The sequence below is a fragment of the Oncorhynchus mykiss genome, chromosome 13 (genome assembly GCF_013265735.2).
Source record: "Oncorhynchus mykiss isolate Arlee chromosome 13, USDA_OmykA_1.1, whole genome shotgun sequence".
Lineage (NCBI taxonomy): Eukaryota > Metazoa > Chordata > Actinopteri > Salmoniformes > Salmonidae > Oncorhynchus > Oncorhynchus mykiss.
Window position 1 is genome coordinate 41,581,629 of NC_048577.1, and position 21,959 is coordinate 41,603,587.

General features: G+C 41.1%; 2 protein-coding genes across 8 annotated transcripts; both read left to right on the forward strand.

The window, feature by feature from the left end:
• Positions 1 to 69: 69 nt before the first annotated feature.
• LOC110486386 (next to BRCA1 gene 1 protein) lies at positions 70 to 13,262 on the forward strand. 2 transcript variants are annotated; one of them, XR_002468066.2, is made up of 19 exons: positions 70 to 372; positions 3,710 to 3,772; positions 3,871 to 3,889; positions 3,983 to 4,005; positions 4,153 to 4,338; positions 5,492 to 5,569; positions 5,731 to 5,927; positions 6,257 to 6,382; positions 6,663 to 6,866; positions 7,082 to 7,241; positions 7,398 to 7,667; positions 7,818 to 8,025; positions 8,149 to 8,436; positions 8,536 to 8,703; positions 8,828 to 9,233; positions 9,355 to 9,437; positions 9,829 to 9,927; positions 10,086 to 10,182; positions 10,401 to 10,539. XR_002468066.2 is itself a non-coding variant. In XM_021557931.2 (19 exons), exons 1-19 carry the CDS (start codon positions 271 to 273, stop codon positions 10,572 to 10,574), a joined length of 2,928 nt encoding a protein of 975 aa, XP_021413606.2. In that variant the 5' UTR covers positions 70 to 270; the 3' UTR covers positions 10,575 to 13,262. The 2 variants fall into 2 exon arrangements, 1 of the variants encoding a protein (XP_021413606.2); XM_021557931.2 differs by having other exon boundaries at positions 9,829 to 9,904; positions 10,401 to 13,262.
• On the forward strand, positions 12,863 to 21,492 carry LOC110486388 (transmembrane protein 106B). Of its 6 annotated transcripts, none has more exons than XM_036941115.1 (7): positions 12,863 to 12,999; positions 14,816 to 15,029; positions 15,728 to 15,881; positions 16,030 to 16,170; positions 16,282 to 16,325; positions 19,683 to 19,736; positions 20,203 to 21,492. In XM_036941115.1, the coding sequence occupies exons 2-7, from the start codon at positions 14,821 to 14,823 to the stop codon at positions 20,318 to 20,320; spliced, it is 720 nt and encodes a 239-aa protein (XP_036797010.1). In that variant the 5' UTR covers positions 12,863 to 12,999; positions 14,816 to 14,820; the 3' UTR covers positions 20,321 to 21,492. The 6 variants fall into 6 exon arrangements, with proteins under 6 accessions (XP_036797010.1, XP_036797011.1, XP_021413611.1 ...); XM_036941116.1 differs by having other exon boundaries at positions 12,894 to 12,999; positions 14,819 to 15,029; XM_021557936.2 differs by lacking the exon at positions 12,863 to 12,999 and adding an exon at positions 13,507 to 13,626.
• Positions 21,493 to 21,959: the final 467 nt, after the last annotated feature.

The following is a 21,959-nucleotide window of genomic DNA, read 5'->3' on the forward strand; positions in this document are numbered from 1 at the left end:
AATTTAAGATTATATACTGATAAACAAAAGTTACGTCCATGTATTACATTAACTGTGTGTCAGTGTTTATTTTTACACAACATTGATTCAAATATGCGTTTCTGTCACGTGGTCGTATGGGTGTGTTTACATAGCTGGTGATGTAAACAGAAAAGACGCCTCATCCGGATAAATCACATACCATAAAGGCAGACTATCTGTATTTATCTCGGCAACAGTGATTCATTTTTGTTTTCCTTGATATGTTTTAATTCATAGAAACAAGAAGCAATGGACTTCTACATCAATTTGAAGGTGAATTTCAGGGGGAATGCGAAGAATTTTCTTCTGTCAGGTTCCGAGACGAAGAGTTGGGAGTCAATGGAGGCCATGGTAAGCAAGGATAACGACGCTGGTGTTTTCATAGCAGCATTCACCTTGGCATACCTTTACGGTAGGCTGTTACTGAAGCTAAAGCTATCAACCATCGATCGCCGGCCGCTTATTTGCTAAATGTTGTATACCTTGTATAAATGATTGATACCCTGTAGTTGAAAACATTGTTCTAGCTATGACAATCTAATATTTAACAATTAGGGCCTAGTGTTAGCTAGTAGTTACAGTAGCTACCGATCTAAACGAACACAAAATCAGTACTACAACAACATCCCAGTCGCAACAACATAATATTGAGCAATGCTAAAATAAGAGGCGCTGCTATTAATAAAAGTGGATATATTACAATAGGCCTACATTGTGCTGAAGATACATTAGAAATTAATTTGTTGCCTGCCCTGTAGAGGGCATCCACGTAGATGAGTATACATGCGTCGTAACCATGTCAATGGCAACAACAACAGTAAAGATGACCAGTGACATTCTTGGTATGAGCGCATGAAGCAGTGGCTGTCAAAATAGACTAAGCAGAACCTTACTGACAGTTGTGGCTGCTTTGTGTGATGTATTGTTGTCTCTACCTTCTTACCCTTTGTGCTGTTGTCTGTGCCCAATAATGTTTGTACCCTGTTTTGTGCTGCTACCATGTTGTGCTGCTACCATGCTATGTTGTCATTAGAGGTCGACCATTATGATTTTTCAACACCAATACCGATTATTGGAGGACCAAAAAAAGCAGATACCGATTAATCGGCGGATTATTTTTTTTTTAAAGAAGAAAAAAAGATTATAATAAATAAATATATATTTGTAATAATGACAATTACAACAATACTGAATGAACACTTATTTTAACTTAATATAATATATAAATAAAATCTATTTAGACTCAAATAAATAATGTTCAATTTGGTTTAAATAATGCAAAAACAAAGTGTTGGAGAAGAAAGTAAAAGTACAATATGTGCCATGTAAAAAAGCTAATGTTTAAGTTTCTTGCTCAGAACATGCTGGTGGTTCCTTTTTAACATGAGTCTTCAATATTCCCCAGGTAAGAAGTTTTAGGTTGTAGTTTTTATAGGACTATTTCTCTCTATACCATTTGTATTTCATATACCTTGACTATTGGATGTTCTAATAGGTACTTTAGTATTGCCAGCCTAATCTTGGGAGTTGATAGACTTGAAGTCAAACAGCGCAATGCTTGAAGTACAGCGAAGAGCTGCTGGGAAATGCAGGAAAGTGTTGTTTGAATGAATGCTTACGAGCCTGCTGCTGCCTACCACCACTGTCAGACTGCTCTATGAAATCATAGACTTAATTATAATATAATAACACACAGAAATACGAGCCGTATGTCATTAATATGGTAAAATCCGGAAACTATCATTTAAAAAACAAAACGTTTATTCTTTCAGTGAAATATGGAACTGTTCCGTATTTTATCTAACGGGTGGCATCCCTATGTCTAAATATTGCTGTTACATTGCACAACCTTCAATGTTATGTCATAATTATGTATAATTCTGGCAAATGAATTACGGTCTTTGTTAGGAAGAAATGGTCTTCACACAGATCGCAATGAGCCAGGCGGCCCAAACTGTTGCATATACCCTGACTGCTTGCACAGCACGCAAGAGAAGTGACACAACTTCCCTAGTTAAAATAAATTCATGTCAGCAGGCAATATTAACTAAATATGCAGGTTTAAAAATATATACTTGTGTATTCATTTTAAGAAAGGCATGGATGTTTATGGTTAGGTACACATTGGTGCAACGACAGTGCTTTTTTCGCAAATGCGCTTGTTAAATCACCCGTTTGGCGAAGTAGGCTGTGATTCAATGATAAATTAACAGGCAACTCATCGATTATATGCAACGCAGGACAAGCTAGATAACTACACATGGTTGATGATATTACTAGTTTAACTAGTGATTATGTTAAAATTGATTGTTTTTTTATAAGATAAGTTTAATGCTAGCTAGCACCTTACCATGGCTCCTTGCTGCACTCGCATAACAGGTAGTCTCCCTGCCACGCAGTCTCCTTGTGGAGTGCAATGTAATCTGCCATAATCGGTGTCCAAAAATGCAGATTACCGATTGTTATGAAAACTTGAAATCGGCCCCAATTAGTCGACCATTCCGATTTAATCGGTCAACCTCTAGTTGTCATGTGTTGCTGCCATGCTATGTTGTTGTCTTAGGTCTCTCTTTATGTAGTGTTGTGTTGTCTCGTCGTGATGTGTGTTTTGTCCTATATTTAATTATTATTATTATTTTTTAAATAAAACAATTAAATAATCCCAGCCCCCTCCCCCGCAGGAGGCCTTTTGGTAGGCCATCATTGTAAATAATAATTTGTTCTTAACTGATTTGCCTAGTTAAATAAAGGTAAAAAGATATATATACAAAAAATTCCCCAGTATCATCTATTATTCAGTTGCATCATTTTGGGATTAATTCATATTTAACCCAGTGACACTTTATTAACAACAGTCAGGCTATTGAGATGGAGGGCTACACTGCGTGCTACAGTTAATGTTGCTAGTTCTCTGTGGTTCTCATTTCCTTTTCATAACTACCACAACAGAACATGTTACTCGCCTATGATAGCTTGGTTCATGATAATACTATAGTCTTTTTGACGTCATTGTGGGTGGTATTGATTCGAGGGCGAGTCTGACACTTGAGGGTTCCGTCTCTCACTCCAGAGTTTAACAGCCCAGCCATATGATGTCAAAATAAACATTTGAGCCAAGCCACCTCATCTGACAACATCCCCTTGTGCCAAGATGTGTCACTTTCCAAAGCAAGGCAATAAAATATCTTGCAATGGGCTGCATTCTCTTTCTTCCCACAGTAAAATGGGAAATCTTAATTTCAGTGAGTGCAAGACTGAATGGTAGATGCCAGTTGTTGTTTTTCCTATATGGAGAGTTTATGAGACTGTTTGCCTCTGAATCTCCTGGCAGCAGCAAGCTCAGACTCCATTGTCACTCTGCTGTCCGTCAGTCACCAGTCACGGAGTTCATCCTCATTGAAAATGCCATTGTGTCTCCATGTTGCCATGGCATTGCCTTCAAGGAGACCTATCAATTTTCCTTTCAGGCATCATATGCTACATCATAGCCCTGCTTGTTCATTCAATGAGCAAATATGGGATACTACGGCATAGCCTAAATATAACCGTGATAACATGATTGATTTTTGGCTCTTCTTGAAAGGATCACTTTTATTCCATTTGGAGGCGCCTGTCCTTTGTCTGAGATACAGCTTGCTGAATCATGTAATACACTGGTTGGTTTATAGATTGTGTCTTTTGTCTACAGGTGAAAAGGTCCTTTGGCCTGTGTAATCTACAAGTTACTTATTTTGATGAGGAGAATGAGGAGGTGAGTGAGCGAAGGGTTACGGCAATGTTAATTTGTTGGGACTGGTAATACAATGCTATTACAATGTTGTTGCAATACATTTCTGTTTTGTGTTTCAGGTATCCATAAACAGCCAAAGTGAGTAGTAAAACACATTTATTTTGTACCAAACATAATATTAATTAGTTGCTCAATGTAACATGTCCAATAATTATATTTTTCCTCTTCTAGTGGAGTATGAGGAGGCATTAAAGGTAGGTGGTAACTTAAATCTGACTCCTGTCCCTGCTTAGGCCTTATGATGACAAAAGGTTCAAGTGAAGTGGAACTGTTACCTGAGGCAGGATCCAAAATACACCTTTCAGTAACAAAGCAATACATTCCTCTGTTGATTTCATCAGAGTGCATCCAGGCAAGGGAACCGGCTGCACATGAATGTGTATGAGACCAGGGGTCAGCCCACGCGTGTGCCAGCCAAGGCCAGTGGAGGGGAGCCCAAGAGAGGGTTCCGTCCCCCACAGCACTGCCCAACCCTGGCTCAAGTGGTGAGCCGGAAGGTCCAGGCTGCTGTCCCCGAACAGGGCATGGTAAGGACAGAGCTATAGATATGCACACTACTGTATACTTCCTACTAAATAGTGCTGAGCGATTAACCAACATTTTGGTTATGTTTTGGTTTTTAAACAACTAATTTACCAATGTTGGTTAAATTATAGGGACCAAGTGGTGCAGCGATTTAAGGCACTGCCGCGCAGTACTAGAGGTGTCACTACAGACCCGGGTTCGATCCCGGGCTGTATCACAACTGGCCGTGATCGTGAGTCCCATAGGGCAGCGCACAATTGGCCCAGCGTCGTCCGGGTTAGGGAAGGGTTTGGCCGGGGTAGGCTGTCATTGTAATATAATAATTTGTTATTAACTGACTTGAATGGTTAAATAAATGTGTAAAAATATATTTTTATATATACATATATATATTTGAATTCCATTTCGTTCATTTTTTTCTGTGAGCTCAATGCGCACATTCTCTAGAGATAAATTAGATCCAGCCTGAACTGTGTGATGTAGGAAGGAGTTGTAGATTCCAACAGGCCAATATTCTACATAGGTTAGCGCATAAAATGCGGTAATTAACTACAATGACCAAGATCCATTGCGTGAGGTGATATAGAGAGCAACGCTTCGTGGGGTATCTACCAGAAAATACACGATCTAAGTGATTGGTAGTGGCTATTTAGCAGTCATAAAAGTATGCCTTATTTACTTTGAAGAACTACATTTTTAGATTTTGTCAGACTGCATAGGCAGCAGCTACATAGAGATGAGATGACTTGAAATAATAAAGTAATAAAACAAATGTAATATACACAACAACTGAAATATTTCATTAATGTATGGTGAATAAATGATGGTTGATAAGCAGTAATGGGCAGTCACTACCATCATCATGGGATTTTTATTCATTGCTTTATTCTGTGTTACAGCATTCAACCCACATAATGCATAGTGTATTTAATGTTGTTTTTATAATCGATTCAAAACCAAACCCAACTGACCTCAAAGTACTAATCGCTCAGCACTATTACTCTTATATAGCTAATTCTTTCAAATTGGATGAATGTGTCATTAGGTATTCATTTAATACAAGTAAAGACCAAACTAAATCATTGCGTGTTCTAAAAATAAATATGACTTATTTGTCTGATTTCTCACCGATGTGTTTCTACTTTGGTTTCCAAGGTGATCATGAAAGAACTAAAGGGGACCAAAGAGGAAGATAAGACACCTCCAGCATGGTTTACATCTTACATGGAGAAGGTGAGGAGATGATTTGGAAATGACTGTGGTTTTATCGTCAATGAATGTACTGTTTAGAATCATACCACTTAACCTTGACATTATATGGTTGTATGTGTATATTTTTATAGATTGAAATTAAACTCACTAGCTAACCAGTAACCCAAACTCTCGTCATCCAGTTCAAAGACCAAGTAGTGAGGGAGGCAGTGGAGAAGATCTGTCGGGAGTTCTCGGGCCAGTGCTGCATCCACAAGCCCATTGGGGCTGAGGCCCAGATCCCTGAGGTGACCTCCTCCACCCTGCCTGGGGGTCCTAGTTCCACCCCTGCCTGCAGCAGCTGCCGGGGCCAGACCGCTGGGGGAGGATACCAGTGCAGGTGAGAAGGGGAGGAGGAGAAGAGAGGTGGCTTCGAGAAAGACTAGGGAGGACATTGACAAATGTGAATTAGTTAAAATGTGAGTAAAGGTAAATAAACACCAATGTAATCAGATATTTCTTACATGTTTTTGTAAATAGCCTACTCCCACTTACTTTTAATTTAGTGCCTCCAACATACATTGTGTTGCTCCAGAACAAACAAATTCCTTCGATCAGTTGTCATTTCCATTTCTTCAGTATGCGAAACCAAAGAAGATCAGTTTAAAATCATCAGAAGGGCCTTTGTTTGGTGTGCCGCTCCCTGAATGTCTGGTTTCTTTTTCCCAGTGTGTGTACGTCCTGCACACTGTGTGAGCCCTGCAGCTTCTCCCACGACCCCAGCCACAACCTGGTGAGAGCCAGAACACCCCTCTCTATCCCTGAGCACGGCTCACCAGCCCCAGACCACAGCAGGTAAGACCAGGGTTGGAAAATATTACATATTGTAACAGTTAAATATTCACTTTTTGGAACCTAATTTAATGCTTATGGGGTGCCAATGTGAATTAATTCTTGTTTATGGGGCTGCTATCGTTTGATATGAGAAATGGCTCTCCATTTGGGGTGTTGTTTTGTGTTTGTAATTTTCAATCCTACAATGATCATTGTCATCAGAAAGTTGTCAGAACTTTATCTGTCCTATGATGGCCAATCAGAAACCCTTGCATTCTCCCCTTCCCTACCTTGTCCCCAGGTTCTACCGGCGAGGGGACCGGAGCTTCCGTAAGGCGGAGAAGCAGCGTCTGAAGGCTGAGAAGCGTCAGCTGAAGGCCGAGGTAAAGGAGATCAGGAAGCAGCTGAAGATGGAAAGGAGGGGCCTGCAGTGGAGTGCCGCTGGCGACGGGAGCTCCTCCCCCGTCCTGCTCCAACCCAGGGCCACCCAGGCCAACAGCCCAGAGTACGTCTTAAAGGGACAGTTCACCAAAATTAGATGAAAGGAGATACACTGAATACAAAGCCTTGAAAGCAGTATCTTAAGGTCAAATCAGTGAGAGGCACAGGTCTTGTCTCTGTAGTTAGACTGCTGTCAAAAGGAGGCGAAGGACAGCGAGAGTTGTGCTTTGTAGAGATGTTCTGTGGTTTAATAGTGTATTTTGGCGCTGTGTCCACTAGACGTCCCAAGCGACCCTGCCCTCTGGTGGTGCCAGCCATGACAGCCCTGTTCCTGGATGAGAACCTGCCTGATGGGACTCGTCTTCGCCCGGGCACCAAGTTCATCAAGTACTGGAAGATGAGAAACACTGGCAGCGTGAGCTGGAGCTCTGAGACCAAGGTACTATTATGGGATGAGGATGCACCTGGGATATGCACATTATCTGAGGTTACCATTGACAGCCACAGTACTCTTAGCAGAAAGGAGGACACGACGATGAGAGTTATGCATAACATTGACAGTCTCTTTCTCTCTCTACCCCCATCTCCTTTTCAGCTTAAGTTCATGTGGGGGAATCTGGCGGTGGCGTCGGGTGACCGCTGGCGTGAGGTGGCTGTGCCTTTCTTGCAGCCAGGTCAGGTGGGCGTGGTAAGTGTGGCCCTATGCGCCCCAGCCCTGGAAGGCTCATACACCTCCCACTGGCGTCTGGCACACGGTGGGGAGCAGTTTGGCCCTCGCGTCTGGTGCAGCATTGTGGTGGACCCCCTGGCCCCTGCAGCTGTGATGGCAGATGGCGTGCTGGTGTCGCCCTGCGTCACCCCTCAGGCAAGTCCACCCATCCTATTGACTTTGGTTCTCAGTGGCCAATCCCAAACTGCTATACAGTGCTGTAGTTCTCTGGAAAAGATGGTAGTAATCTCAGTTAAGTATGTATTCTGTCTGGGTAACATATTTCGATCTGCTGGTGCTCTACAGGGGAAGAACCCCCTCTCCACAGATAAGGGTGGGAAGTCTGGTACTGCAGCCTCTAGGGACCAAGCACTCATGTCAGTGGACCAAGACGAAGGAGAATACTACATTCCCTCTGTGGACCTGCTCACAGCCCAGGACTTACTCTCCTTTGAGCTGCTGGACATCAACATTGTTCAGGAAATAGAGAGCGTGCCCAACAACACCCCGGCAGGTAAGCGTTCCATTGCTATTCACATGCTAAATCTGCAGGGTGTTCTTAATCAGTTGACTGCACTTAGGGTCTCTCTCTCTTTTTCTGAATGTCTCTCTCATTCTCTCTTTCCCTTCCACACAGATATGACCCCGTGCATATCCCCACTGCCCCATGACGGTCCCCTGCAGGAGAAGCCCACCCTGGGGTTGATCCAGGAGGAAGCAGAGGCCCATCAGGCCCAGGGAGTCAAAAGCATACAGCCGTCTCAGGGCCTGGGGCCAGGGGCGGAGGGGGGCCGGGTTCCAGCCCAGGAGGAGGGAGAGGAGGATATGAGCGGGACTCAGTTTGTGTGTGAGACGGTGATGCGCTCGCTCACACTGGAGGAGGCCCCAGACCACACACCCCTGCGTGGGAACTGCCCCGGCAAAGGTGAGTTTTTATTAATTAGTTCCATATTAAGCCTATGTTAATACCAGATTAAGGGCCATAACATAGTATAACCAAAATTACTTTCCCTGATCTTCACAGTGGTCCGCCCAGCAGCGCAAGGTGGCTCCGCCTCATCTTCTCTTAAAGGGAAAGGTGTTGAGAAGCGTTTGGAGGCGAGGTTGGAGAAAACCCGGGACATATTACCTGTGGCTCCTCTCACAGCCCTAGTACCACCCCAGATGGCTATACCAGAGCTGATGATGCCAGGTGATTGGCCCAACTTATCCTCCTGTTTTCAATTAGTTGATTAGTTGATAAATACCACTTGAGCTCAAATCTGGGCCCTGTTGTCAGGTAAAAAACAACAATTAAATAGTTTGACCGTTTGCAGATGAGGGTCTGGAGTCAGACATCGAGAGCATCTGCGTGGACGCCAGCGGGGACGAAGATAAAGGAGAGTTGACAGAGGGGAACAGGGGCCCCCGCAGCCGTTCCTCCTCTGCCTCATCTGAGGATTACATCATCATCCTCCCTGACTGCTTCGACACCAGCCGCCCGCTGGGAGAGTCCATGTACAGCTCCGCCCTCTCCCAGCCTGGCGACACCCCCGACAAGCCCACAGACCCTGACCACCAGGGCCGTACCACTCCCGAGGGGGAGCACGATGAAGCAGAAGAGACGGTTTCAGGCTCCAGCAGCGCTAACGATATGCTGTGCACCTCCCAGACGTTGGACGCCGTGCCCCTAACCCCTGTGGTGGTGGCACCCCCTCGGCTCAACTCAGCTCTTACACCCAGGTGAGAAACCTTGGGCCAGCAGTGCTTGGAAATAGGTTGACAGTGCTATTACACACTTTGACAGTGCTAAATTGCTGAGATGTTCCAAAATGTAAATGTATATTGTTGGTGTTGTCTTCAGCCTAGACGGCAATGATCAGACCGAGGCAGCAGCGGAGTCCCTGGACAGGACTGAGGTCTACCAGCCGGGGGAGTCAGAGGATGGTAAGGAACACACACGGTCACATACTGAACAGTAGTTCCAGCAACTAAAGGAAACAAAGCGTTTTTGCTCGTCACATGAAGGCAGTTGGGCCTAACTGACGACAATGCCCTAACAGTAATAATGTTTTCTGCTTGCTGCAGTGCCTTTTTTTCTGTCTGGGCATTCAGCGGTAATATCGAAGTACAATATGTCTGCTTGGTTCTAACGAACGCAAGTACTAAGCACTAGGTCAATGGCTATGGAGGAGAGGTCTGCTTGGAGTCATTCTTGTCAAAGAGCACCTTCTATACACTCTCCTCTAGAGCTCTACAACTTATCCATATGAGCATATCGGTATATCCTTTTCCCAGAACATAACCAACCAGTCATCTCTGTGGTTGTGTCTGAAAGGTTCCAAGCAGCCAGACAGCCAACCAGACAGCCCATCTGCTTCTGATGACTCAGAAGACAACTCCGAAGACCCTAGGTGGGACCCTGATGTGCAACTCAGTCAGTTCAGATGCTAATATTTTCCTAGATCTCTCTTGTTAAAGAGATTTGTTAAAGTGGAATGTCAATTTAATGATGTTAGTGTTGGCTGACCAGAAACAAAATGGTGTCAGTAAGACTCACTCCCTGGCCCTCTCTGTCTGTCTTGTTCCTTCTAGGCACCCAGGCATCACTGGAGGCCTGGTGAAAGGAGCCCTGTCTGTCGCAGCATCCGCCTACAAGGCTCTGTTCACTGGGCAGCCTGGCCCTGTGCAGGTCAGTCCTCCATTCACTTCCTACATTACTGTTAATGATAGCATTCACGGTCATCCTTTTTGCAATCTCAGAGGATTGCTATATCATATCAACATGGTGGTTGAGACATCGAACTGGAATGCCACCATTGTGAGGCTACTTTAACATGTCATTACTGACTAACAGAGTCGTTAGTATCTAGGAGGTGTATTTTAAACAGTATACTGTACTTCCTGCAGCCCCCAGTGGATGGAGCCACCCAGGACACCATGATGGGGGTGCTGGTGGAGATGGGCTTTGGTGACCGGCCGCTCAACCAGCGGCTGCTGAAGAAACACAACTACAACCTGCTGGATGTGGTCAACGAACTGGTCCAGATGACCGACAATGACTGGTACTCCACCCGCTACTGAGGAGAGAGGGAGGAGGAGGAGAAAGAGGAGCGGGGGTGGCGTTATGGGTTTAACCTCTGATGCCTTGACCTCTTGTCTCTTCTTCCTCTCTTAGATTTGGCCCAAGTTGACAGGAGGTATCCTGATTTTTGACCTAGAGACATTCCCACGGACTTTGGGATATTTAGACTATCAATTAGCTACAGTATGTATGTATGTATGTATGTATGTATGTATGTATGTATGTATGTATGTATGTAGATTCATTTAACATGGCCGTTTCTGGCTGTTGGCTTTTGCATAGGAAAGGAGGAGACAGAAGGGGGGTGGATGAGGTGGGCTACTCTTTCCAGGAGAACACCTTCATTGTTGTGGTAACAAATGGCAAACATATCACAAGTTGCTATCGCCAAGCCATTCCTGTTAAACAGTATACTCACCCTTGAAATCATAGATTGGAATACAGGCTGAATATGCAGCCATTATTACCTTGTATATTCAACAAGAGTTACAGGAAAAGGTGTGAGCTTAGCTGAAGGGGTGTTGGGTGTAATATTTATCACAGAGAGACAGAACCATATAGGACTTTATAAGCTGTGGCAATAGTCAACATTGTATGACGTTAATCAACTTCATAGAGTGTGTTTGAATAGTGGACACGTCAGGGTCCTCGTTCCAAGTGTGAATGACTGTCAGTGTTGAAGAACGCTATGCTTCGTTCAGATCACAGCAATTAAAAACACACACAAACACTCACCCCCACATGCTTAAACCTTTCTCAGCTTAACTGTTCAAAGTATCAGCGTACTGTAGACACGGTGCGTGTCTTATTGATTGAAGATAATCATTCCCCTACTTCCTGTGATGTCGTGCCATGGCTGACAACATGCTATGGATATTTGTGCGTAATGGTGTACACTTGAAGTCTTTTTGAAATGAGGACCATTACATTGATGCACTCCATTTAATTCCATTTTGAGAGGGTATATTAATCACCATTCTTAACTAGGAGTATATTTGGGTTTAAAAAGAAAAATCATGTAAATATAATATACAAATGATTTCTTTTGTTGCACATGGAAGAAATAAATATTGATGCAAACCCAAAAGACTAGCTGGTCAAGAAGTGAAGGATGTTATCATTTTTAATGTCCTGTTAAAGGGATTTTATCAAGAAATGAATTAACCTCCTTTACAAAATGTCTTCAATCTGCTCAATATTGTCCTCGGAGGGAGGGGGTTCTTTTCAGAACCATACAGGGGGCCTGGTGATCATGATATATCAAAAGCATTGACTCGTTCCACTTGGTATCATTCTTTTTTTTTACATGTACGTCAAGTTCTTTCAGAACTTAAGCTGAAATCAAGCATTATGTAACTAGTTTGAAATGCTTTTATTATTTTCCAATAACGGTGATCCTAGGAGCTAATTGTTGTTAAAAGATTTTTTGTTTTAGACTTGATTGCTTGAGGGCTGTTTCTGAAATGTAAAGGAAGATTTGCCTATGTTCTTCTGGTTGAAGCTTGCTCACGTCATTGTGCTTGAATTTCCACTGTACTAATATGTTTATATTTGAAGAAAAGATACTGGAAAGGTTTGCTTAAGGGGAAATTAAGGGGAAATTGACACAGTTGTGAGCATTGTGAAAAAGAATTAACACTTACAGTGGGCAGTCATATAATGTAGCAAATGGATGTTGGTAAAAATCATTAATACAACAACACGTTGAATTGACCCTATTTTGGAATAGTGCAGTCTTAATGGTTCTTAGGGTTAGGGTCTTACCAAAGGATAAGTGTCTGCTAAATGACTCAAATGTACAGTCCTACCAGGTGATGGTATCTGATTTATTGCCACTTTTGAGTCAACTTTTAGGGTGTCAAAAGAGAAACTGAATTCAAGGACAATAAGGATTGTGGTCTTTTTAATTCAAGTAAGCATTTCCCACAGTGGAAAACTATATGTCAGAAATTAAGGCAGGTTAATGGAGGTCAGAAACAGTGCGATTCATAAATGTCTACATGTACTTGAAACATTCATACCTTCCATATATGGGCAGGATCTTTTCATAGAGGGTGAAGAGTGAGAACTTTTTGGGAGGGATAATGTGCAGATTGTTTGAACTCTTTCTGTGTTGCACTTAAGATTTACCTGGAACCTGACGTTGAATTGCATTGAATTCTAGGTCGGCAGAATTTAGCATTTGAATCAGGAAAAGTTTATACTCACGACCTCTACACAAGCCGGAATGTTGAATAAATTATATTTTAATGTACTTTACCGGCATGCACACATGATAAAAATACATGCATTACTTGCCGAGCTCGTGCACGTGTTTACATGGTTTTGCTCATGCTTCATGTGAAATCTGAATGTAATTCTACTTCCCTGTGGATACTGTCTGACATTCTTTCCACCAAAAGGACCACAAAGACAACCGGTAAAGTACGTAAAAATATAATTTTATTCAACATTCTGGCTTGTAGAGATCGTGAAAGCAAACTTTCCTGGTTCAAACGCTCATTTCTGCCGACCTAGAATTCAATGCAATTCTATGTTGGGTTCCCAGGCAATTAAAAGACATAGGCTACCTGTGATGTACAAATATATTGTCTCTAATAAAAATCACTACACTTAGATGTCACTCCTTTTTTGAATAAATGGGAGTATACCTATTAAAGATGCACTATGCAGAAATTGTTCCGCCATTTTCTGGTTGCTAACGTTTGTCTATTTTCAGTTTGACTACTAGCAAGTGCAGTGTAAATAATAATTGTACCCTCTAAACCACTGAAATATTTTCCATAACTAAAAATATTGTATTTTCAGCTGTTTGAAGCTGGTGTACAAAACTGAAAGTAAAAGACTCGAAAATAAAACAATCACGGGAAGCATAAAAATAGAACACTTCTTAGACCTCCCTTCGATGAAAATTACAGATCGAGTACTCCTCTTTGAGTTTGTTCGTGTTCCCCAAAAAGTTACATATAGCCGCTTTAATTCTTTCCTATAGGTGGCAGCAAAATTACGCTGCGTCACCTTCATCTGGATAGGGAATTGCTCCACTGCTCAGTGAGTATGTGACCAACATAAGAAGAATATTAGACCATTTTCACGACTGCTGTGAGGCGTATTGTGTGGAGTTAGATTACAGATAATCTTGATGTCGGCGCCGTCATTATAAATCGTAACACCCCATAAACAAGGCAAGTAAACACAGTGAAACAAGTTGTTTTCTTCAGGGGTGGCAGAGAAACGAAACTTATCACAATACTTGTATGCGGAGTGTTATAAATGCGTAGTCAAATTTCTGTTTAGATTAAAACTAACGTTCGCCCACGGTTATTTGCTAAATTGTAGTCTTAATTCACATAAAATGTTTGATGTATGGACAAAGCCGAATTCGATCTAATTGGTTCATATTTATGGTGTCTGCGAAGTTAGACATCGTCTAATTGTATGCATTTAAGATAATCTCCATTGAAATCCACCAAGTCAGCAATATACATACATACATACATACATAAAATATAATCCTTTGTCACAAATATCAAATAGTAAAGTATCATTATATTGATGTGAAGCAACTAACATTACAGGCAACTTCCAAAATAAAGGAAACACTCGCGTAAAAGAGGGATACAAAGTATATTGAAAGCAGATGAGTTAATTGAGTAATTAACATCCCATCATGCTTAGGGTCATATAAAAAAAATGGTTGCCTATTATTTTGGCTAGAAGAGAGCTCAGTGACTTTGAAAGAGGGGTCTCAGGAGTGCATACTGGTACCCACAAGAATTGTAAACAAACAAATGTGCCCAACTGGGGACTATTTGCAGGTCACCACAAATAGAAGGTTATTTCTAGGGGGGGGGGGGGGGGGGGTTAAGGTTAGGGAAAATAGGATTTTGAATGGGAGTCAAATGTTTCCCCGCAGGTGTGTGTGTGTGTGTGTGTGTGTGTGTGTGTGTGTGTGTCTCAGTAACCAAATCTCAACACAATTGAACACTTATGGGAGATTCTGGGGCAGCGCTTTATACAGCGTTTTCCACCACCATCAACAGAACACCAAATTTAGACATTTCTTGTGGAAGAATGGTGTCGCATCCCTCCAATAGAGTTCCAGACACTTGTAGAATCTATGCCAAGGTGCATTAAAGCTGTTCTGGTGGTTCGTAGTGGCCCAACGCCCTGTTAAGACACCTGATATTGGTGTTTCCATTATTTTGGCAGTTACCTGTATATATGACTGTCTCTTTAGTAGACATGGGAGCTGGTTCCAGTCAACCCAGTGAGAATGATGAGCAGGCCATCGTACCCCAGCAGGACAGGAGAAAGACCTCTAACAGGAGACACTCTGAGGAAACACTGGACTGCCCAACCTGCCAGGGCACGGGCCGCATCCCACGAGGTCAGGAGAGCAAATTGGTGGCAGTGATCCCCTGCTCCGATCAGAGGCTGAAACCACGACACACGTAAGACCTTGTTGAGATTTACAGCAACAATTGTTTTATTTCCCACATGCAGCATTTAGGTCTTTTAAGTCTATGGTGTGTAGAGATGCTCAGTGTGTGCAAAGTATTATTGTGTTCCGTGAGTGGGCATCTGTATCTAGGTGTGTTTTGTGTATACTGCATGAAAACACTTGTGGTATGTTAAAATGGCCAATGCAATGCAGGGTAACAATGAATTAACTTACTGTAATAGATTTCCATTAACAAGCTTTTTAGCTAAACTTTCTCTAGCAATGTGGTCGTTCACATGCTAGTCGGAACACCCGGCTTGCTGATTCCTTGAACGCAGCACATGTATAACAACCAGTTAGCAAGTTGTACATTTTAGAGTTTTCTAGTTCCAACTAGCAGTTGAATGCAGCATGACTGGAGAGAGGAAAACTAGCTGTTATTTGCAGAGGTTTGGAGCTTTTTGTTATTGGTCTACTAACCACATGGTGATGTCACCATGGAAATATAAAACACCTGCCCATGCAAACCTGCTGATTAGAACATCCTATGTAGATTACATTTTCAACCAGCAAAAAAAAAGCACACTTTTACAGTGTTAATTTCATCAGCTGTTGTACAATGTGATATTAAACAAAGAAAAAAAAACATATTGACTGCACTGGGCCTTCAATCAATACTCAACTTGTACATATCATGTCCCCCTACAGGAAGTTGTATGTCACTGTGTCGGTGACGCTGTGCCTGCTGGTCAGTTCGCTGGTCCTCTTCTTCTTGTTTCCTCGCAGTGTCATCCTCTCACCCGGGGCTGTCGAGTCTGTCTATGTTTACTTCACCCCGACCACTGTCCAAATGAACATCACGGTGAGACCTCATTGGCCTTATTCATTCATATGCCACACAGTCGGTTTCTATCTGGGCTATGCCATAAAAGTATTGGTCTCTTCCTCTGCATCACTGGAGTGTTTTTGGAGATGAATGTAATAATCGCCTTGTCTCTCTCCCATCACAGAACATCCTGAATATTACCAATGACAACTTCTTTACAGTTCAGGCCTACAACTTGACAGTGCAGGCTCTTTTTGATAAAACGGTTGTGGGCAAGGCTGATATGAAAAATGTCACCACCGTCAAACCACTCACGGACAAAACGGTGAGCACCTCCCATCATTACCAACTCCTATATTGCGGAGATGTTAGCTTCTGAAAGCCTCTAAATATTGTTACTTGACTCACTAACGCTCTTCATTATTTCCCCTGACAGTTTGCCTTTGAGATTCCTGTCACGCTAGTGGAGGAGGGTCTGAAGTAAGTACAAGTATAACCTTGGTTAAATTATGTCTGGTGCTGATTATTCCATCGCGTCAGTAGTGAGACATAAAGCTGCTTTTGTGGCTGTTTGGTTACACAAAGTGCCATGGTAACACACTTACAATATAGTGACGCAGTCCTTTTAATTTAGTTGTGCTGTAAAGTTGGCTTATTTTGATTGTGGCATGTTGTCATGTGAAAGTAATGTAACTCATTCGCTGTAAATGTGAGAATTTATTTTGTGTGCTCTACAGACAGTTATTCTCTTCCTTTTTCTTGGCTAGGTTTAAATAATGTATATAGACTGAGCAAAACTGTAAATGTTTTTTTTGTGTATTTAGAGCAACTTTGAGGCATGACTATCAAATGTTTGAACAGATATTAAGTATTTGTCTTACAAAAGTACATAAACTAGCATAACCTGCTTAGCTGGGAGCACTGGCATGTGCAATCCATCTCCATTTTTTTTCCATGTGTTGCAGGCTAATTGTCACTAGCAGTAGCAATTCCTTTTCACAAAATGAAAGTGCCTCTGGACTGAAAGTAGTCAAAAGCATTCCCACCGGGCACACCCATGTCTTTTTAACGTGGATACTTGGTTAAAATTTGGTTAACATGTTGATTAATAAGATTTCAACCTATATTTACCCACTCAAAAAGACAGCCAAAAGTTAGATGAATTTCCATTGTGTTGTCACTATGCTTTCAACCAAATTCCATTGGAATAACAATTCGATTTTTGGTTGTCGTCACCCCAAATGTATATCACTGTGCTTTCAACCATTTTAAAAGCCCAGCAAAGTTCAAATGGGAAGGCAATGTCATATTTTGTTTATTGATAAAACAGATGGTTTTCACTGCACTTCTTTTAAAAGCAGAACCAAATGGCCTAGATTGCAGTTGAGATTACATTAAAAGTATATGGTGCAACTGATCAATGCCTTTTGATATTCTGCACAGATGACAGAACTTGTGAAGATCTCCACAGACCTGTGAGGACCTATGCGTGCTTTTTGAACATGCAGACTTTATATGGTTACATAAGAAATGTATAGTTACAGTATCCTCAATGTGGCCTTGGATATGTTACTCATTTTAAGGTTAAATGTTACGTTCTCTTGTAAGATAGCCTTAACTTTAAGCAATTTACTGTATTACAAAAGTAATATTGAATTGTTTGGTTGACAACGCAACCAAATATCAATTTTTTTTTTAAAGGAGAGGTATGGGTAACTGTCAAAATAAAGGAAACACCAACCTAAAGCGTCTTAATAGGGTGTTGGGCCAGAACAGCTTCAATGCACCTTGGCATAGATTCTACAAGTGTCTGAAACTCTGGGAATGCGACACCATTCTTCCATGAGAAATTCTGTAATTTGGTGTGTTGTTTTTGGAGAACGCCATCTCAGGTGCACTCCAGAATCTCCCATAAGTGTTTTAATTGGGTTGAGATCTGCTTACTGATACGGCCATGGCATATGGTTCACCTCATTTTCATGCTCATCAAACCATACAGTGACCACTCGTGCCCTGTGGATGGGGTACTTATTATCCTATTGGGCGTAGCCAAAATAGTGGCCTGCCAAGCATTTTTATACATGACCATTATCATGATGGCGATGTTAATTGCTTAATTCACTCCGGATACCGGTTTCAATATTAATTTTATCCCTCGTTTACGCAAGTGTTTCCATTATTTTGGCAGTTACCTGGATCTGCTGCTTGGCTAGTTCCATCTGAGCCACTGGCTTAGTCCCATAGAGTACCACAGTATGAATCATAATTCCCATAAAACTTAGCAGTCAAGCAAGGAAATGGTTCCAATCGTTTTTCCACAATTCATTTTTCCCATAGGGGATTTTAGAAACAATTAAAATAAGGGCTGTGTTTCGTATAGGCTTACCCTGGCATGATATTTTTGATAACCGTGTAGTCTCTAGGACTGTGACATATCAATATATTTGCCTGTATTTACCCCTAAAAAATTAAACGCTAAGCCACATTAGCAGCTAACATCATACAGAACTACAAATGCCATGATGATCTGGATGAGACTGCCAAATCGAGGCAAAAGTAAGAATCTTTGGATTAACTATCTATATGTAGTAATTAATATATTTCTTGTGCAAGTTTTAAATTAACACTACTTGTTAGCAAAGGTGTCAGCTAGAGATGACGTGCAGGGATTTGTAGTTTTGCATGAAGTCTACATTGATGCTAATTCGAGTTTTAGAATCTGAGTAAATAGAGGTGACTATATTGATAAAAATCACCTTGTCTGAGAGATTTACATGGTTACAAAATGTCAAGCAAAGGGTAAGCCTACATGAGATGTTTGAAGAAGGTTTTAATCATCTGCTTGGATAGTTCCATCTGTGCCACTGTCTTAGTCTGGTTTTAATTCCAGTTTGTCTACAAATTAACAATGTTGTATTCATGAAGCCATCTTAACCAAAAATCTGAATTTAAGAATATGATTAAATTAAACTTTCAATTCACTTTAAATAAAGTTTGAATTTATTTAGTCCTATTCTTGAACTTTTTGGTTAAGATGGAGATCCAACACACATTATACATTTGGAATTACAGCCAGATTAAGTCATTGGCACAGATGTGCTATCAAGTAGAAGGTGCATCTCATTCAATTTGAAGTCGATCAGAGCTTGAAACGCTAGGCCTATTGTATTGTCTATTTTTAGCTTAATTCTAGGTTGAATTTAAACAACTGTTGATGACTTTGCAAATGTGATATAGGCCTAAATAGCATCATTGATAAGTGCTAAAGTATGATCATATTTGAATTTACTCTGTTAAACCTACCCTTTGGAATGACTTTGATAGCAACAGTGAATTTATTTTGTTTTAAAGTGGAGATCTCTCAATAATAATTGTCACGATAGCACATTGGTAATAGTCAATGACAAATCTCATAGCTAAGCTGGGCTTGGTTAAAACCCTGAATGGGAGACTCAAGGGTAGCTGTAGATGGATGAATTCTTCAGTAGGAGGTGCTGCCCAGCCTATTGTTTTTTTTTTTCTGATAGTGGATATAACATTGAAGTTCTGACTTTGTTTTAAAGGTACAAATTCAAAATTTTATACAATGTCTCAAATGTGGTTACCATGATGACATACATAATCCTGTTGTTGAAATTTCACCCTCAAAACAACAGTTGATGACTTCTTTTCAAATCAATGTATTTTCCATAGATTTCACGTCACAATACGTTGTCAAATTACATTGAAACAGCGCTAATTCAACTAGTTTGTGCCCAGTGGGTTGTTTTTGAAATCCTATCTTTCATAAGGAAATCCTGAAGTTATTCATGATTTTCTCCTACTTATTCTTCCCAGCAATTACTGCAAGAAATCTACGATCCAGATCCACACGTTATTTGTCCATCTTCAGTGAGTATGTGCCCAGTCAGTCAGTATGGGTAAAACACCCCCCAAATGTAGCTTTGCTCCCACATATTATCCATTTAGATTATAATGCATATATTCAACAATGAACAAGAATCATGTTGAATCTGTGTTCAGTGGAAAAAAAATGTAATACCATAATAGTTCAATGTTTTGATGATAAACCGACACACAACTTCACCCACCTAGTAAACCAATGGGGTCAGAGACTGACCTATTTATATCTTATTAGTGGTTAAACTCTGAGGAAGGGATATAAAAGGGCTGTATTGCTTGTTAACATGGCCCAGTTTTTACAGTGATGGTTTAAGAGAGAGTTTATTTCATGGTTGCGGTTAGGAAATAATAATAGCTGGCTGACCTAAGTCTGGTACAATTACATAAATTATCATTACATTTGATAAATACTAGATGAACAATTGTATAATCTGTAACCATCCTCCTCCCTCAGGATGTCAATGACTGTCTACTACCTGGCCCACTTCGAGCAGCTTTCCCTGGACACGTTTGAATACGTCGACTGTGGGTCTAACACCACAACACCCCACCTCATCAACCCTACACCCTGAGAACAAGGGCTCCATTAGGGACAGGATGACAAGGGTGAGGGGAAGACTGAGGAGCAGGCCATGAGGTGAACTGTGGAGAACAACTGTGTGACAGTGTGGTCAAAAACCATATGGTTTTTCTTGCGAAATCCAAATGTTATGGGGAAGAAACAAACGACAAAAATGTGGAGCTTGAAATTCAAATTAAAGCTCTAAAATGTTCTGTTTGTCTTTTTTATGCACCTCTGTAGAGCTTTATAAGTAGAGTCATCGCTGTGGTTGGAGGCTCTGCACTGTGAAAATGTCTTTTTTGCCACTATATCCTACTGAAAGAGCTACTCTGAAACTGAAAGACTACAAATTTGCACAAATTTAATTCAGATGTTATATTTGTGCATAATTTCCTATAAAACAGATTGTCGGTGCACTTCTACAAACAAGTCAATTACTTTATGTGTTTTAATTGGTTAAAGTAGATAAAACCATGTAAGTATTCTTAACGTTATGCATACAACTATGTAGCATTGATCACAGAACTTTTCTATGGAATCACATGGGAATTACAGTTCTCTGTCTTTGACTACTGACCATACATGTGATTTCTATGTTAAACCATCATCTCTAATTGTATACTAATTCTAACAAGATCTGGATATTAATTCACCTATGGTTTTTCTGTGTCACTGAAATTAGATTATTAGTGAGGGAAAATGGTTAAATTGTTTGGAATCCACATAGACTAGTAGTGTCACCACGGGTATTTTTGGAATGGGGAAACTAATTTACCCCCTTGTTCTTGCACTACAGCAAAATCATGGCAATGTTTCTTATGCTCTGTTCAAATACTCTTAATATTTACTTCCTCTATTATTCATGTTAAGGGTTTTAGTGCATTGTTTCCACCTTTGTCAGATCAGTGAAAAACATTCTATGCATTTTAAAGGATTCTATAATTAAATCACAAAGCCTGAGAAAATAGAATACAAGTTCCTTGTTTGGTCACATAATTAAAGGATGTTGTATATTTAAATGGCCGCTAAGTGGTGCTAAAGTTACATAGAAAAAGTTTCTTCCTTGATGACAGTTGGGTCCAGTCCATATGGGTCGTCTTCACCAATGACTGGATATGGGCTCTTCACCACTGCTGGGAGTACTGTATGGACTGTAATGTCGAGAAATAAAAACACTCCTATAATCTTATGTACTGTATATCAATAATACATAGCATTATCACGGTGTATCCATTCACTCACAGAGTATCTGTTGTCAATCTTAGCACTGTACTGGAGCTTGTTTTTGCAGTGTGAACATTCTGTCACGGCTGGAAGACAAGAAGGAGAAGATAATGGCATGTTAGTGGATACTACGGTCAAGAGAGGAAGTCATCAAAAGTGCTCATAGAGTACTCCCAAGACTTTGTACAGATATGTTGTAATCTGCGTTGTTCTGTTACTAAGAACACGTTATCCTTCCTGTCAAGTGGTCCAGTTGTCTGAGACTGTAGTTTCACAGTTGATAATTTACCTGCAAAATAGCACAATGCAGGTGGCCATGCCATTGAACTGTACGTGACCCATGTCAACGGGCTGGCGACTACTTCTAGTCATTTCTCTCCCACGACAGGCACTCACTTGGGGTTGCATCCAGTAAGAATGAAACA

Coding starts and splice junctions, on each gene's coding strand:
- LOC110486386 (XM_021557931.2), top strand. CDS start 271: ATGGACTTCTACATCAATTTGAAGGTGAATTTCAGGGGGAATGCGAAG. Junction 6,867..7,081: donor ACCCAGGCCAACAGCCCAGA/GTACGTCTTAAA, acceptor TGTGTCCACTAG/ACGTCCCAAGCGACCCTGCC. Junction 8,704..8,827: donor ACCAGAGCTGATGATGCCAG/GTGATTGGCCCA, acceptor GACCGTTTGCAG/ATGAGGGTCTGGAGTCAGAC.
- LOC110486388 (XM_036941115.1), top strand. CDS start 14,821: ATGGGAGCTGGTTCCAGTCAACCCAGTGAGAATGATGAGCAGGCCATC. Junction 16,171..16,281: donor AACCACTCACGGACAAAACG/GTGAGCACCTCC, acceptor TTCCCCTGACAG/TTTGCCTTTGAGATTCCTGT. Junction 19,737..20,202: donor ACGTTATTTGTCCATCTTCA/GTGAGTATGTGC, acceptor CTCCTCCCTCAG/GATGTCAATGACTGTCTACT.